Source organism: Pomacea canaliculata, linkage group LG9 (assembly GCF_003073045.1).
Source record: "Pomacea canaliculata isolate SZHN2017 linkage group LG9, ASM307304v1, whole genome shotgun sequence".
NCBI lineage: Eukaryota > Metazoa > Mollusca > Gastropoda > Architaenioglossa > Ampullariidae > Pomacea > Pomacea canaliculata.
In genome coordinates, this window is record NC_037598.1 from 14,720,154 (window position 1) to 14,736,721 (window position 16,568).

Here is a 16,568-nt window from a genome sequence, read left to right on the forward strand (position 1 = left end):
TAAAATTTAAAGGTCAAACAAAAATGTATCTGTGATAGCCGTCTAGCAGTAGAGACTGTCACCTAATGATAACAGCGATAAATTATATGACAAGGATACCAGACTAACGACTTTTATCGGTTCAAACGGTTGACGAAGGGTGCCTCCATGTGACTCTGCTAATCAGGAAAGGTCAAAGAAAATTAACTTCCGCGAAATAATCAGGTTATCGAAACTCATATGTTCCCAGCTTTGATTAGAATTTCACTGATAACAAAATCGTTTAACTGCGGCACTGGGATGCTCCTACTTTGTCATTAGATTACATTCTGTACTTTCCTTCTCTCTCTCACAAAATACGCACACGCACACGCACATGTAGACATATAGCATAATAAAGAATATGTGTGTCTTCCTTGGTGAGGCACAAACTGATTGATTTATTTTTACTTAAGAAGGCAAACAGACAGACCGACAGACAGACAGCATCACTGAACCGTATGTAACACATGATAGATAAACACACAGACAGCAATCAGAAAAGCAGGTTATCTTTAGATAATGTTGAACACCTCTCCAAGGTCTTTTCCGCGTTGAATCAACCAGTCATCTTTAACATAAACATGTCTGAACACAGACAAAAAAAAAAAAAAAAAAAAAAAGAATAGAAGCGAGTAAGTCTGACAGGTAAGATGATTTATTGTCTCTAACCTTTTTTTAGCTATTTTTTTTTTTTTTTAATGAAGACCTGCACACGTCAGAGAGGCTCGAGACTGCTTCTGCGGGGGTTCGCCGGATCCTTTTGCCAAAAAAATAATTCCGAGCCTGTCCTTGATATCAAGCGGAGGGTTGGTGCCGGTTGGGTTTGAACAGATCCTGGACACAGCCACCGCCATCCCTGAACGCCGTTATCCTGTTGTGCGGCCAGCCATTCCTCTTCCTTTCTTTCACTCGATCGTTCTTTCACAATTATCTCTCTTATTTTTATCTCTCTTTCCCATTATATCTTTCTCCGGTGCATGGAGGGCGATCTCATTGGAGCCGTGCCAGTCAGTCGAGACGTTTACGGGTCGTTAAGATAAACTCCCGGAGGTACGAAGTTGTTTTGCTGAAGGCGTTGTCAAAATGATGATCGGTTGTTGCCAGAAACTTACAGGGAAGAAAAAAATGGAGAGAGAGAGAGATGGGGGGAACGAGAGAGAGATGGGAGGAGAGAGAGAGAGAAAATGGCTTTTGATGGCAGCTGAAGGGAAGTGGGGCTGGAGAGCACCGGACAATTATTTAAACAATTGCTCATTCATATAGTCAAAGGTCATAGGTCAAATATATAACACGGAATGTTTAACTAATAGCAGCAATCATTGTTTTGTACAGCAAGACGACTGGTTGTTTGTCAGCATGTGAATGATTTCCCATTCGAGTGGGAACTCTTCACAATAAAAAGACCTGTCGCTAATCTTGCCTACAAGTATATTATACTGTCAACGTCACCATCTTTGCATACCTTGAGGAGACAATAAATAAATAAAACGACGAACTGACTGAGCCTTTATAAATGCAAAAATGTCGCCCCAGAACAGCATTGAGACACTTCTTTCAACTCTAGTGTCTCAACATACATTTATTTGATATTTTATTATTTTATTTTTACGACATTCGTAGCTGTAACTTTTTACCGAGCCCAAGGATGTTCTTACCTGGGACAAAGGTCAGCACCATGCAACCTGTCTCAACTTCGCCTCAGGCAGAAAGGGAAAAAAATTTTTTTCCAGTATTTATAGTCAGATCTTCACATTCTGTCATCTAGAAACAAGAATAGACGATTCAGAAACGTTCATAAAGCTTTCAACACTTTATACAGGGCTTGGGACTGTCATTTGCCTTCTTTCTTTCAAAACTTCTAACAGAAAGGCTATTAAAATTCAGAAACACTTTGGTGATTTTTATATGTCCTATTGGTCTTTTGTAATCTGGTTCCTTCATAAACGGCAGGAGAGAATACATGTTAAGTTTGGGAGACATATATTCTCTAAAGAAAAATAGTTGAACTTTATTTGTACTTTCGACATTGCAAATGTGGGTAGTGAAGATCGTCAGGGTGTGTCGAAACAACTATGAGCTTTCAAACTCTTATTTTCACCGAAGATAATATGGTTTGCTGTTTAAAAATTTTTAAAGCAATGACAGTGAGTACAAGAAGGTCAAAAGACACTTTCAGGAACGCGAGTCTCTGCGATAACGAGGAGAGAGAGAGGCCGCCAGGTGAGCCGGACTTTCCTCACGTAGTGTCACGTACACTGTTCACGTCATGCACAAAGGAAGACAATAATAACAAAATAAAAATGCATCAGAAAATGGTGACATAGAGGATAAATCTCTGTTGTCTCGGTGCCATAGTAAAATTATCAAAGTCCCAGTAGTTCACAGTGACCCATAAGGACTATATTAACCTCAGTGGTTGGCAGGTCAAATGTCAAAGCCACCCAAACCCACGGTAAAAGATATTTCAAAGTCTCCAGAGTCCCGTGGGGATGCCTAATAGTCCTCAGGTAAAAGTCAAATCTCTTACAAAGTACAAATAAAATGTTAAAGGATTAGAAGCACAGAGGTGAAAGGTCAATGCCCCAGTGACACGTGACATTACCCATGTTAATGTTGTCCACAAGTAGGGAGGGGATTCCTGTCTTAGGAAGTACATCTGTCACTCATTCTCCATCACTCACTCTTTCTCTTTCTCTCTCTCACTCACACACACCTCTTGGAAAGTACACACACTCACATATACACTCACACTCTCTCTCTCTCTCTATATATATCTCACACACATATATATTTTTATTTTCGGTGGCTTTTCCAAGAATAATAAATTTACAAATATTCACTTTGGATGAAGGAAGCGGATGGCGGCCTACGTGCGACAAACGAGGATTTGTGAACAGGACAGACAGGCACTGGCCATGGAGAAACAAAGAGTAGAAACCCTCTCTCAGTAAAACCTTTTTGTTCACGAATCCGCTTCCCCGACCATTGCACTAAAAATGAATTAAATTTTGTAAAGTCATAATTCTAATATTATTGTTAGACCTTTCATGTTGATATTTCCTCCTCACAAACCCATGCCACACCCGACACACAATCTCAGTTAACACGAACACACACGCACACACACTGTCGCCCTCACTCTCTCAGTCAATCTGCTTGACCCTTGCTTCCTCCCTCCTGTTGTGAAAAAATTATTTTTAATCTGTGTTGAGTGTGCTCCTGCACGCTACATCCACGTTGAACAAAATGTAATGTCCTTTATCTTGTTTGTAGTTCGTGTCAGTAATAGTGCGAAGTAGTCATAGATCGTCAACAGTTTAAAAAATTGAATAGGATATTCTTTCCGAGAGCAAAGTGTTTGTAAATATTCAATAACTCGTTAAATGATCGTATTGTATATCTTTAATAACAAAGTTTATTGTGTGGGCATGCGCAGTGGTGAACCTGCCTGATGTCAGTCCTAGTTGTAATTCTTTGCTTTGGATAGAAGTTTACAATACCAACTCGCAGAAAATGCTCACCCTGTAAGAGACTAGCCATCTCGCACGAACATACAAAAATAAATAAATAAATAAATAAAAAAATAAATAAAATGAGACAAAGTGGACATGTCTTTTGCTTCTTTCCAATGTCCAAACTTTCTTGACTACCTAGCCCAAGTTAGTAGTCCAGCAGACTTGTAAATCTGTATTATGGTCCCACCTTAAAATTTCCCAACTGACAAAAGTCCCTTCTTGTTGGTGAGCGTGGCTGTCGACTCATGTGCAGTGGACCATCAAGCCATTACCTGCAGCTCCCAGAACCACTTTTGCCGACATTGTTATGATGAGAACAAACAAGAACCGCCTTCAAAATGCTAATCACCACCTCTTAAGCTTCTGCGATGAAAGGTTGCTTACTCATAGGAAACTGTCTTGAGAGAAGGTCTTGTTATCTTTACAACTCACCAGGGTGACCAGCCAGTCCTTGGCGGATAATATATCCGTGAGACTAAAATGTCTGCAGAAAAGGAATGAGGGATTTGAGTTTCGAACTACGGATAGACTGAACAGCCAACAGGATATTGTCCTCTATCGGTGTTCACCCGGATTAACGACCAGTTGTGATTGGTGGAGCTGAGTTCGACTGCGGTGAGGTCCTGCAAAGTGTTCTGGGTGGGTGGCTAGGTCTCCGGATTTAGAAATTCGGTTAGAAAGGGGTTGGAGGAGGAGAGATGTATGTCAAGGGCAGAAGAGGGGTTAGGGGTGAGGGCTGGTGTACTCTTGCCCGCTGCTATGGAGGGGACCTACGTGCTCAATGTTTTGTTTTGTTTTGTTTTGTTTTCTTTTCTTTTGTTCAAACAAATGTCTAGGAAAAGAATACCGAAGAGGAGCTGAATTTTAAGTTTGCAATATATTATTCCCAAGCCTTAATGGAGTAGTGAGGTGGGTCGTCAGGGTAGAGAGACTGGAGACAGAGGTGTGGTCACTATAGTCATCTCTATCAACTTCATATCAAGCTGGACATGCTTCGGACACCGATTTGCTAGACCTTCTAGAAATATGTTTGTGCACCGAGGCAGGGAGACAGCTGGGTTTATCTGTCATTAGGACATTAGGAAAGGAATGATCTACACTCAGATGACAGTGAAGATGAATGTATGTGACTGATGTGGGGATAACTCTGTGAAGAGAGTGAGTAGGGCCCACCCCTGTTGCTGCAGCCTGTATGCGAAAAGTGTCCCAAAAAATTTTTTTTCTTAGTTACTTAAAATGAAATAGTGAGACTTTTTTTCCTCCTACTTTTCCATCGCTAGACATACAACTACACAAGTCTACACAGAAGCTCATTGTGAACAAAATATAATATAGTATTAGCACCAGTCACTATCATTGCAGCCGACAAAATAGAATGAATGATTACAAAAACATTTGAAAACTGCTACGGTGCAAACAATGAGGCTCATAAATTCTTTTCACGGTGGTGTCAGAGGAAGACAATGCTCATGAAGTCCTTGTCCAGTCTCTTGACCGCATGTGCATTGTCGTCAACAGCTTGTTCTATTGTGAAGACGATAATTATGATTTTAAACCTGTGTACATCTCATCTCGTTAAAATCTCATTTAGTCCTTGTCAAGTCTCTTCACTGCCTGCGAAACCAGATCACCATACGCATGTAAGTTGAGGTCCACCGCTTGTTTTATTGTGCGGATGATGGACAGAGCGGTAATGAACGGTGTCTTTACGCGCATGCGCAGATCCTACCAAGACGGTCAGTCGCCCCGGACACGTGGGCACGCGACGCAGACAAATGACGAGAAACATCCGGGTCTCTCTCGCCATGTTCTCGTCTGTGTCCTGTCTATCCCGTGATGGACGTTACTTGAGTGTCCCCTAAAATTTACCGCATTATTATGATTCGCTTAATATACATTAATCTTTGCTAATATAATATACGATAAATATAAAACGATTATAACTAATGCAAGGGGCCCGGAAAGTTCTTCTCTTCCCTGGGGCCTCGGATGGATTTCGGCGGGCGTATGTATGTCGTGAGATCTCATGAATATCCAGGTCATCTCGTGGTCCCATTTTTTTTTTTTTTTTTGGTATTAGAGCTTCTCCAAGGTGCCTTCTGCTGACCTCTTCGAAACACCGATCTGAATACTCATCAGCCGATGTTGACCTGGCAGTGGCGAGGTCTAGAACAGGTCACCGCCGCAGGTCGTAAGTCATGGGTTGGGACGATGCTGGTGATGGATGACTGGTCACTGGCTTCCGGGTTGGAGGAGATGTGACCTGGTTAGAGCAGACAATCCTGTGAGAGGTTGTCGACATTATGCTAAAAATTTATCTTTTCTTACATTTTTTCTGTCTGTCTGTCTGTCTGTCTGTCTGTCTGTCTGTCTGTCTGTCTGTCACACACACATACACAAGGGAAGGAAGAAAGATGCTCCGCCACGTGTGACAAAGAAATGCAAAACACTAAAGCCGAGCCTTTCAAAGAGTTAACAACAGTAGTTATTTGAGAAAGTGATAAAAAGGAAGCACCGTTATGGACTGAACAACATTAAAACTGTATTTAATTTATTCACTTCTATTTTCAGCTTGTTTTTATTTACTTTTCTTGTCCTATACCTGAAGCTGTCATGATTTCACCCATGTTGGACTAACAACCAACCATCTTACCTAAAATTACGCACACCAAACGCGCGCGCATACACATACACACAGTTCATACACTCAAAGTAAAATACCACGTGCATTGGCTTATTCAATATACTTTGATCGTTACTCTAGTCTTACATAAAATAACAATCACGCACAAACACACAGCCACACACACAGAAACAACAACACACACACAAACAGATGGCGGTTCAGTTCCTGCATGACCTTTGCCTGTGTGAACTCGACGTGCATGAGCGCACGCGTCCCACGGCGATGACATCAGGTCGAAGTTTTCCACCGTCAGCCAATAGGCGAAGGAGACGGCTATTCTTGCAAACAGTGTTTACAGTTTAAAAAAAAAAAATCCTCTATCGGGTGAATGACCGTCATTCCCCTCAGAATTTTTTTTAAACCCTCCCTTTTTTTTTTAACCTACGCTCCCCACCCCATTAAGTACGGTTATCGAGCTACAAAACATCCTGGGTAGTGAACTTTAACACCGAATGCAGAACGAGTTTGTGAACAGAAAATAACCCCTAGGAGAGAGAGATTGCGTTAGTCGGTTAGTGTATGAGATATGTGTGTGTGTGTGAATAAAGCACTCATTGAATAGTTTATTTTTGTCAGGGTTTTTTTTTTCGGGGGTGGTAGTGGCCAGTTAAAATAAAAAGGACTCATTGATTACCTAAACGAGTGACCGTCATCTTGTCTGCCTGCTTGACTAACTTACTGAATAGTTCATTCTATAATGTTCTGTATAATGTGCACATTATCGGTCCTGCTTCTCGAGGACAGTCTCGAACTGACGTGAATCTGACGTCCCGAGGGGTCACGAGAGGGCAGTGTCAGTGAGATGTGCCCTTCCTGATGCCCAGGGTATCTTTCAGTAGAGGGACGAGATGGGGAGACAAAGGCTGAGATCTTCACTGCACTTTGCCTGTTCTCATCTCGATACAGGGTGAAATGTGGGATCAGAATAAGAGCTGTCCGTTAGCAAACTGTTTGCAGGGCTGGCTGCCTTGCCGTGATAATTATAGCATTAGTTGCGTAAAACACGAATTCCTCCCCATCCCCTCCATCGTGAGCAAACACACTGAACTCGGTTACTGGGAACGGTTTGCAGGCCGTCAAGAGCAGTAAATAAAGACCCTGCTAACAAAATAAGGCAACAGCTTGATGGCAAACTTGTTACAAATCTGCTGTGGTGACTCTATCTGACCACCCTATCTGATGTTGTATCTGACGACTCTATCTGACTCCCCTATCTGATAATTACATCTGACGACTCTGTCTCCCCTATCTGATGGTTGTATCTGACGACTCTATCTGACTCCCCTATCTGATAATTACATCTGACGACTCTGTCTCCCCTATCTGATGGTTGTATCTGACGACTCTATCTGACTCCCCTATCTGATAATTACATCTGACGACTCTGTCTCCCCTATCTGATGGTTGTATCTGACGACTCTATCTGACTCCCCTATCTGATAATTACATCTGACGACTACATCTGTTTGTTACCAGACCTCCTGTTGTTACAGCTCCATAACGACCGTGAACAGCTGTACAGCTGTGAAGGAGCTCATCAAACACATCATTAGTCAAGCGGGAAGTTGTTTACGGTCGGTGCAGCTGTACCGCCGACAAAGGAAACCTGTGTATGACCTCCCCTCCCCTCTTCCACCTTCCTCACCCACTGCGTGTAGCTAATGGCTGTCAGCCAGTGCAAATTGCTAGCTCACCCACAGACCGTGCAACAGAGGCGACTATGGAAAACAGGATTAAACATATTTTGGACTGCTTGTCGATACAGCAACCTTGTTGTGTGTTGTTTACACCTTGTCTCTCACGTGTACAGTTTGATGTTGTGACTGCTTGTAAATACCACGTCAGCCTTGTATAGTATTTACTGTAGCTGTTGTAGTGTTTATTATAAATGTTGTGACAGCTCTCACTTTGTGGTGTCACTAACTTTGTTGTTGCTGTTATTATAGTATTGGTCTTCATACTAGTATATTTATTGTCATTGTCATTATTATTACATGTTACTGTTTTTCTCTAATCAAACTATTTGTGATCGTTTTTCTTATGTTAATTTGTCCATCATCAATCCATCAATCATTCATCAATCCGTCATCCATCAATCATCATCAGAAACAGAGGAATACCTAAACTCTCAACGTATCACGTAATAATTCCCCCTGAAATAACGGATCAACACCTGAGCGTTGACGGAATATATTTTCTCACCTGGCTGACTACGGCTACGTGCGAAGTCGCACGGTACATGAGGACCAACGGCTTTATTCGATTATGTGAACGAATGCGTGCAGGTACATGCAAATCGTGAAAGTCTGTGGGGAAAAAAACACACACACACACACGATCGTGCGATTGCTATACTCACACTTCAACACTGAAACACATTAAAGACTACTAAACACAGGATCGTATCCACGTTGAACCTGTTTTGGTGCACCCGGCAACAGCCTTAGAAACGGACCTTAACATCCCCTTCCCTGCCACGACACCGCCACTAAGTACGGAATTGGCTGTTCTAATGACAAGGATGGGGCAGGATTGGTTGTTATGATCGGTTGTTATGATAATAATAATAATTAAGTAGACTGGCTGTTTACAGAATATTTTTTACTGGCGACAACAAGTCTAGGCAATGAAAAGGTACGATGGTACCGTATGAGGACTCTTCCTGAACTAAGTGGAGTATTTTCAGTTAACATCAGTATTCCCAGCATCAAACACTCCAACATGAGAGGTTTCGGAAACAGGATTAATACTATCAGTGTGTACTAACTGACGTGCACACACCGGTCACACGGATTGGGATGCAGACACGGATAAAGCATCATGCAATTGCACAATTGTTATTTACTCGCGTACGCATACACGCGCGCACACACAAAAGCATGCACACACACACACATACGCATGTAAGAACGTGCAAACAAGTATACAATAGCACACGCGGCTTATTCATGCACGATCGCGCACACAACGCATGTCAAATGACAACAGTGTGTATGTCTGCGTGCGTCTCACTCCACGATGACACCAACTGTCTACTTTATATCCCCGGAATGCGAAAGAGGAAAGAACCCCCGAGAAAGAGGAGAGGGAAAGAGAGGGGAATGTCGGCGCAGGGGGAGTGGAACACGGCGGACACTAAATGACATTTTCTCCCAAAGCCGCTCCGAGTGAAAGGATGATGGCTGTTTCCTGGTTCGTCGATCTGCCGTGCGATATATATGCTTCTTCGTCGTTTGATGTTCTTCTATTTTTTTTAAAAAATTCTTTTCTTCCTTTTACTTTTTTCTCATTTTTTTTTTCTTAGAAACATTACATGTTTACTTGTCATCGTGACATGATTTTTATCAATAAACTAACCTGATCTCCATTGTCGAATATTTTTTAATGTAATATTCTCATTGTAGTGTCATAACAAATTATTTTCATCAACGTTTTATTTTCATACAAAAATTTTTTTTTTTCATCAACGTTTGTTGCTTTGACCGAAATAAAAATACGAAATTGATTCACTGCACCGCTCACTTTCCTTAAGGTTCGAGCTTCCCACTTCATACAAGACAATCAATCACGCACAGAAAAAAAAAATAGAGAAATAAAAGTGCACGATACTAATCTTGCAGTCCATGCTACCAAGAGTAAGAATTTAACTCATTATGTTACTGGACGAGCCGTCGCCATATTGCTGTTTGTTGTTGTTGTTGTTCTTCCTCATTTCGGTGAGCTTGATTAGGTCATGCATGTCTGCTCAGCTGCAAGCAGAGCTTCAAGGACGTAATGAATAAAATAATTCGGTCTTTACATCAACAGACAGCAAACCTCGCTCCGTGCACGTGCCAAGCTGTGCGCGTGCTGCCAGCTCCGACCAGGAAGTACACACGCGCAGACACGACAGTCGAGCAGCGACTCGCAATCCTCAGACGTGTAGGCGGCGCCATCGCCAGACTCGTCGCTTCGCCTCGCAACACACAACAGCTTTCCGAGTGTGTATATGAAGTGGAGGGAGAGAGGGAGGGGAGCGGCGGAGCATCACCAGCAGCTGTTGTATAAAATGTGTACAGTTAGTTGTTGGACTACTTCCGGCTTTTGCTTCCCCTAAACGGCAATTTCATTGGCCGACGCATCAGCCAATCACAATCTCGCTCTTAAACGTTGTTTGTGGAGACTGTTTGCGTGTGTATATAGACTGAAGAGCGACGATTTGTTTTCAGCAGGTTATCAGAGAGCGATGGCTCGACATCTAATCGAAGCGATCAAGAAGGGTGATGTCGAACAAGCGAAATATTTTCTTCTCATCGAAAAGTACGGCTGTGTGGATTGTCAAACGGTCAGGAGGGATGGAACGGCGCTGTTCTGGGCCTGTGCCAAAGGGTTTCTGGAACTTGTACAGTTGCTCATGACGAAAGGTGCCAGTGTCAATGCCAGAAACAGTTACAATGCCACGCCACTGCTGGCTGCAGCGGACCGTAATCGCTACCACATCATGAGGTAGGGCACTTTGACATGGCTTGGGTAGATAAATACATACAGCGATATGAGATGTTAAGATAAGCAGTCTATTTTCATGTGTCTAGAAACATTCTGCATGAATCATTTTTTTTTATTTCTTGATATTCCAACAACCTCTTGCGTTAGAACAGCCTAAGTATTTGTATTAGTTTTAGATAATAACAAGTGGGCATTGCTTGGTGACTGAGTAATGATAGCTCTGAACAGATGGGACGAAAGTTTGAGTGAATAAAGGATGAGAAGACAAGAAGAAATTAATATAGAAAGGACGAAAGATGCAGTTTTTGAAAGAAGCAGACTGACAAACAAATATAAGGAAAGAGAGATGAAATGTCCAATTCAAAGATGAGTGAGATAAAGAAAAGAAAGCAAGAAAGAAAAATTCAGAGAGAAAAAAACGAGAAAAAAGTGAGAAGAAAAGAATGAAAAAAACGAACTTGGGGAATGAAATGAAAACCACATAGAGGAATACGAATGAACGAATGAAAAGAACTTATGGAGAGAACATTAAATTTCCCACGCAAAGATTCCTGGGTTCTTGTTTATGCACAAGAGTTGTTATGCAAGTTCTGTGACTCATCGCTTGGTTTCTTTAGACACCTTTCCTTTATCCTTCTAGTCTTTCTTTCCATTCATCCGACACTGTTCATTCATTCCCTCCCTTCCTTGGGTGTGTTGAGTAAATGTATCCTAGGATGCACTGGAGGCCTACTACTAAATTTTCAATGGAAAAAGGTGCCTGATATTTTAAATACATTCACGTGTATCGTCACACGGACTCATAAATAGTTCCAACCGAGTTGTTCTCTCTCACTCACTCACACACACATACACTATGCACACACGGACATAAACTTTGTGGACCTGCAGTTGTGCACGAAGCTTGTATACACCTGTTGAGATGTAATGTTTGTGTGGGATGGGCCGTATTAGGATCCAGTGAGATGCAGCCGGAACTGTCATTCATCTTGGACACTCGGTCTGCTGTATACTGTATATATATATACAACATGGAGCAATCTTTACTCTCCACACACATACACTCTAATCTTAACTGGTCTAAACCAAGAACACAGTGTTACTTTTTATCTATCAATTTTCAGTATTTGCTTGTTTTTAGTTCCCTCTTACTTTATTCCTTGGAAACGGGATCTTTATTAGTAATATGTTTCACGTGTGGGACTTTGAACTTCATTTTTTTTTTTTTTTGTAAAAGCATACAAAAAAAAAAAAAAAAGAGAGAAAGAGGAAGAAAAAAAGTGTAGTTTATAGTATCAGAAATCGACTGGGAGAAGTGGAGGGTTTTTATTCTGACGACTTACATGGCAGTTTGAAGGAAGTGTTTCCCGCCCCAGTGTGTCATCATAGTGACTGCGGACTAACAAAAACTGAGTTGACTCGGTCAACTTTTTTTTCTTTCTTTCGCTGAAGACCTGAACGCGGAAACGAGCGACCGGTGACGTGGCAACAGCTGACAGTGAACATTATTCAAAGAGAAACAATATCCGAGAGTCAGAACAGATGGATTTTTTTCTTAAAATATCCTCGGCAATCCTCAGCTGGTGGGTAGTTGGTGAACTTTGAACTCCCAGCCCTTTCATTTCTCACACGCTGAAGGGTAATAACCTCCCTGCCCCTATATCCCAAGAAGATGAAGAAAAAAATCAGAGGCATTCGCTCAGTTCATGAATACTTACTCGGTACACATCCCCTTTGTTTCTCAACCAATCAAAACAGAAACGCGGGTGAGGGTGAGGCTTGGTGCCCTCTGTAACACAATCTGGTGATTGGTGCTATTACACTAACATTAATTATCCGTGGCCTATGTGTACTGAGAACTACAGCGACCCCCGCCTCCACCAGCCCCACCAACCCCATCCCCGTTTCTGGGATCGGCCAAACATTTTTTGTGGGGGCAGCAAACAACATTTCTGCTTACATTCCATGGTGTTCTGATTATTTACTGATAAACTACACAGCAACATATGGTAAAAGGCGTCCATTGTCTTTAATTAATAAAACTGTAGGCCGTATAATGATGTATAAACAATCTACATCCGCAGAGTGCCTCACAAACAAACGACCGTTAATTTGACAAAGTCCTGCCTTGTTGGTGCACATCTGTTGCAAGCAATGGAAAAGCAGCCTCCCTCGAAAACAACTCTAATTAAGGGATGTGAATACACCGAGTGCTTGGTGTGTTACTGATTTCAAATATGCATAATTTTGTTGTATATGTATTTCTTTACGATTCCGAGATTTTTTCCATTTTTCTACAAATTTTTTGTTTGTCTCACTCGTTAGATTGCTAATCCAACATGGCGCAGACGTGAACGCGCAGACGACGAGTGGGGACACGCCCTGCCACCTGGCGGCGTACCGAGGACACCGGGAGGCTGTCAAAGTCCTGGTGGAGGCCGGAGCTGACCTGGAGATGACCAACGCCAGGTTCCGCACACCTTACGACGACGCCGAGCGCCAGGGTCACTTCGACCTCCTGCCACTGCTGGACGCCGCCAATCAAAACTGTAAGTAGCAGTTGTGGTCTGTGTTGGGAGGGAGAGGGAGAGGGAGGTAGTGTTGTATGGCATATCAGCAATTAAGGATATATCATTACAAAGTAGCCTCCATGTAAAAAAAAAAAAAAATAAATAAAAAAAACATCATGCCCAAACCGAGATTTGAACCCCGGCCATGTGATTCTCGCTGTATTGGTGTCAAAATCCCGCTATGCTAACTGGAACACGGTATGGCATGAGTAGGGGAGTTGGAGAGGGGAGGGGAGAGAGAGAAAGTGGAGGAGGGAGGAAAACCAAGTAGTCTTAAAAAATAGTATCGCTCATATTTAAGCTATTTGGTAAAAGGCAGCGGTGTAGTATTTCAGTATACTTGCATCCGCATACACAAATGAGGCTGTGCCCGGTTTCTCAGTAATCGCCATAAAAGTGGGATGGGTGAGTAGCTGGCATTCACAACAAACGTTTTAAAAATATTTTTAACAAGGTTACCACGATATACATATACACAGCAGGTTTCGCCGACATACCTCCGGTTCAAGAGATATCCCGCTGTATCCTCTCATCCCTTTTCCATCCTCTTACCCACCATGCCAATTTATTATCTCTATCTGTCACTCCCAGCATTAATTAAACCGTTCGGCGTGAAGAGTCAGGCTTGCGATGACAAGTTCCGTCTGATGTGGTAGTTCCGCGCTGCCGCGTTTTGTGGGAACCAGTGTTCCTTTTACTGGAAACTCGTCCCTTCATCTACAACTCGTCAGTCAGGTCCGCCACGCAAAGCAGGAAATTAAGGAAGAGGATAGTCAGAAGAGAAGTCCGAGTGACCGAGTTTGTTGTAAGCAAGGGCAGCTAGACGAAGCTGTGGTAGTGGGTTTGTACTAGTCACCGACTGGCTGAAAAGTGTTATCATTAAACAGAATCAGGTCGCGGAGGTCCTTGTTAGGGAAAAAGAGACATTTAACATGAATCTACATTTTGTTTTCTTTCTTGGGTAGACGAGAGTTGTCGGAATTCTGTTTAAAGCTGGCAAAGTTTGTGTTATTTTCACAGAAAGGGATACTACAGTGCTGGGTGTGGAACTAGTCCTATTTTAATATGTTTCATACGCGCAAAGGCAAAGCTAGACTATTAGAATTAAAGTATTTTCAAGAAAGAATGATTAATTTAAGAAGTAATAATTGGATGTATTTATAGAACAGCATGGTACTCCGTTCTTTCCCTCCCCACCCGAGAGTGGGTCCTATCTGTATTCTCGGGGTTAGTGCGCTTTACAAGTCTTCCTAAGCTTAAACTTAGCTAACCAGTTAAGGAAACTTCGTGTTGCAAACCCCATGTATACCTACAAAAAGAACGAGTAATACTGCAGAACATGATTTCTTTTCAAATCAGGACTTGAACAAAACATATTTTTTTACAAAAATTTTTTATTTTTGGTTGCAGGTAAAGCAAATCACCGAAACCCACCACATCAGTCGGGTCTAACCCGATGACGTATCTTCTTCCTCCAGGCTTCGAACGCCGAAATTCCAGTGGCGACATCGCTGGCTACGACAGCCTCTCCCGCGAGAGTTCCTACGACGAGTGCAGCGTGGACAGCCGCATCGACCTTCCGGACACATTGCACAGCGGCGACTTCCACGCCAACGGGCTGTGTGCTTTTCCGTCCAAAACCGCCGTGTGCAGCACCATCCCAGACACCGCCGTCTCCCTGGCAACGGACGACCTCTCACTGGTGGTTTCCAACGACTTGTCTTTTGTCTCGGAGAGCTCCACGACCAAGAAGCATTCTATCCCGAGACTCAATATACCTGTGAACTAACTTTATATCGAAACAATTAATATCATTAGGTGTCTGTTGGCCAATCAGTTTTTACCAGTACTTATCCAGTAAACACCTCAGATTATTTTAGATTTACGAAAAATGGAGTTTGTGAGTAAGACAGGCCAAGTCGTTGTGTGTGTGTGAGAGAGAGAGAAAGAGAGACATGTATCCGAGTTTGTGAACTGATGTGAGAATGTCGTTGTTACTTGACTGATTAGAGGTAAAGTTACTCGACAATGTTTGTCGTAGTCTGAGTTTACAAACTTTGCTGTAAGTAAAAGTGAGTGTGGTGACTACTACAAAACATGCTGAAGCGCTTTCACTTGCCATTAATTGTCCATGACTCGTCAGTATGATGATTACCTGTTGATACATTTACTTTATTTAGACTATCAGAATATAGAATTATAACTGTGAGATACCTCATCATGCTCATCATGTTTGTGGCAGAGACAAATATCAGTACATAAACAGTTAAATAATGTAAAATAGTCTTAATTAGCCGCGTGCGGGATCCGGTCCCCAAATGTAAGGGGAATAAATCTGTGTGTGTGAGAGTGAGAGCATAGTTTTCATTACCTCCCTTGAAGCAATCATTTTTACAACTAAGGTTACTGACATCTGCTCAAAATGTGGGTTTTCTGAGGCAGAATGAATGATGAAATCAAACCTCTAAGGGTTCGCAGGCAATACATTCCGAGAGAGCGAAGTCTGTGATGTTTGCTGCCTATAAACCACTTGTTAATGTTGTGAGTTCAAACATTTGTGTTGTTTGAATTATATATTCCTTACCCCCTTGTCCCCTTCTATCCATGACTAAGGACCTCTTTGATAAGTTGTCACTAATTATCAGTTTCAACCAACTGTTTGTATTTTTAATTACTCGCGTAAGAAGACAATAATGATGGGGAACCCGTGTCAACCTTAGCACAGGGCCTCATGAGTTTATTTTCAAACTCAAGGTGTACATTGTGCTTTCAAAAACTAGCAAACAAAAAAAGAAACAGTTCATGTGAATCACTTGCTGTGATCTCTTGAAGCACCGATGTGATCTCAGCTTGAGGCGAGACTACAGGTGAAACGAAGTGTGTTGTGCGGTGACTGGAGTACTGAACGGTTTATGTGTGTGACTTGGTGACATGTTTGTACTCAAACCTTTGTTCTGTTGCAAATGTATTTATTTAGCATGTTGTGATCAGAGCCAGTCTGGCTGCTATGTTCAGGCAAAAAATAAATTATTGAAGGAAACAAAATCTAGATTGCATTTGCATGTGGTTGTGTGTGTGTGTGAGAGAGAGAGAAATTAAGAAAGAGAGAAAATTTAGATAGTTGTTTCCCACTTTGTGTCAGAAATTTCCAAGACCAAGAAACGCTGTGTTCCAAAATCTCAGATTAATTTACAGACGTTAGAGAATTTGTTCATCTCTTTTTTTCCCCTATTTTTTTCCCTTTCTCTCTCTTCCTCTCTGTGTATAGAGTTATAGGGGATTGCTGGCATG

The 16,568-nt window shown here is 42.1% G+C and overlaps 1 protein-coding gene across 1 annotated transcript; it reads left to right on the top strand.

The window, feature by feature from the left end:
- Positions 1-10,408: 10,408 nt before the first annotated feature.
- Positions 10,409-16,322, top strand: LOC112571697 (ankyrin repeat domain-containing protein 23-like). The gene is made up of 3 exons (XM_025250916.1): positions 10,409-10,707; positions 13,033-13,256; positions 14,688-16,322. The coding sequence occupies exons 1-3, from the start codon at positions 10,448-10,450 to the stop codon at positions 14,735-14,737; spliced, it is 534 nt and encodes a 177-aa protein (XP_025106701.1). The 5' UTR covers positions 10,409-10,447; the 3' UTR covers positions 14,738-16,322.
- The last annotated feature ends 246 nt before the right edge of the window (positions 16,323-16,568 follow it).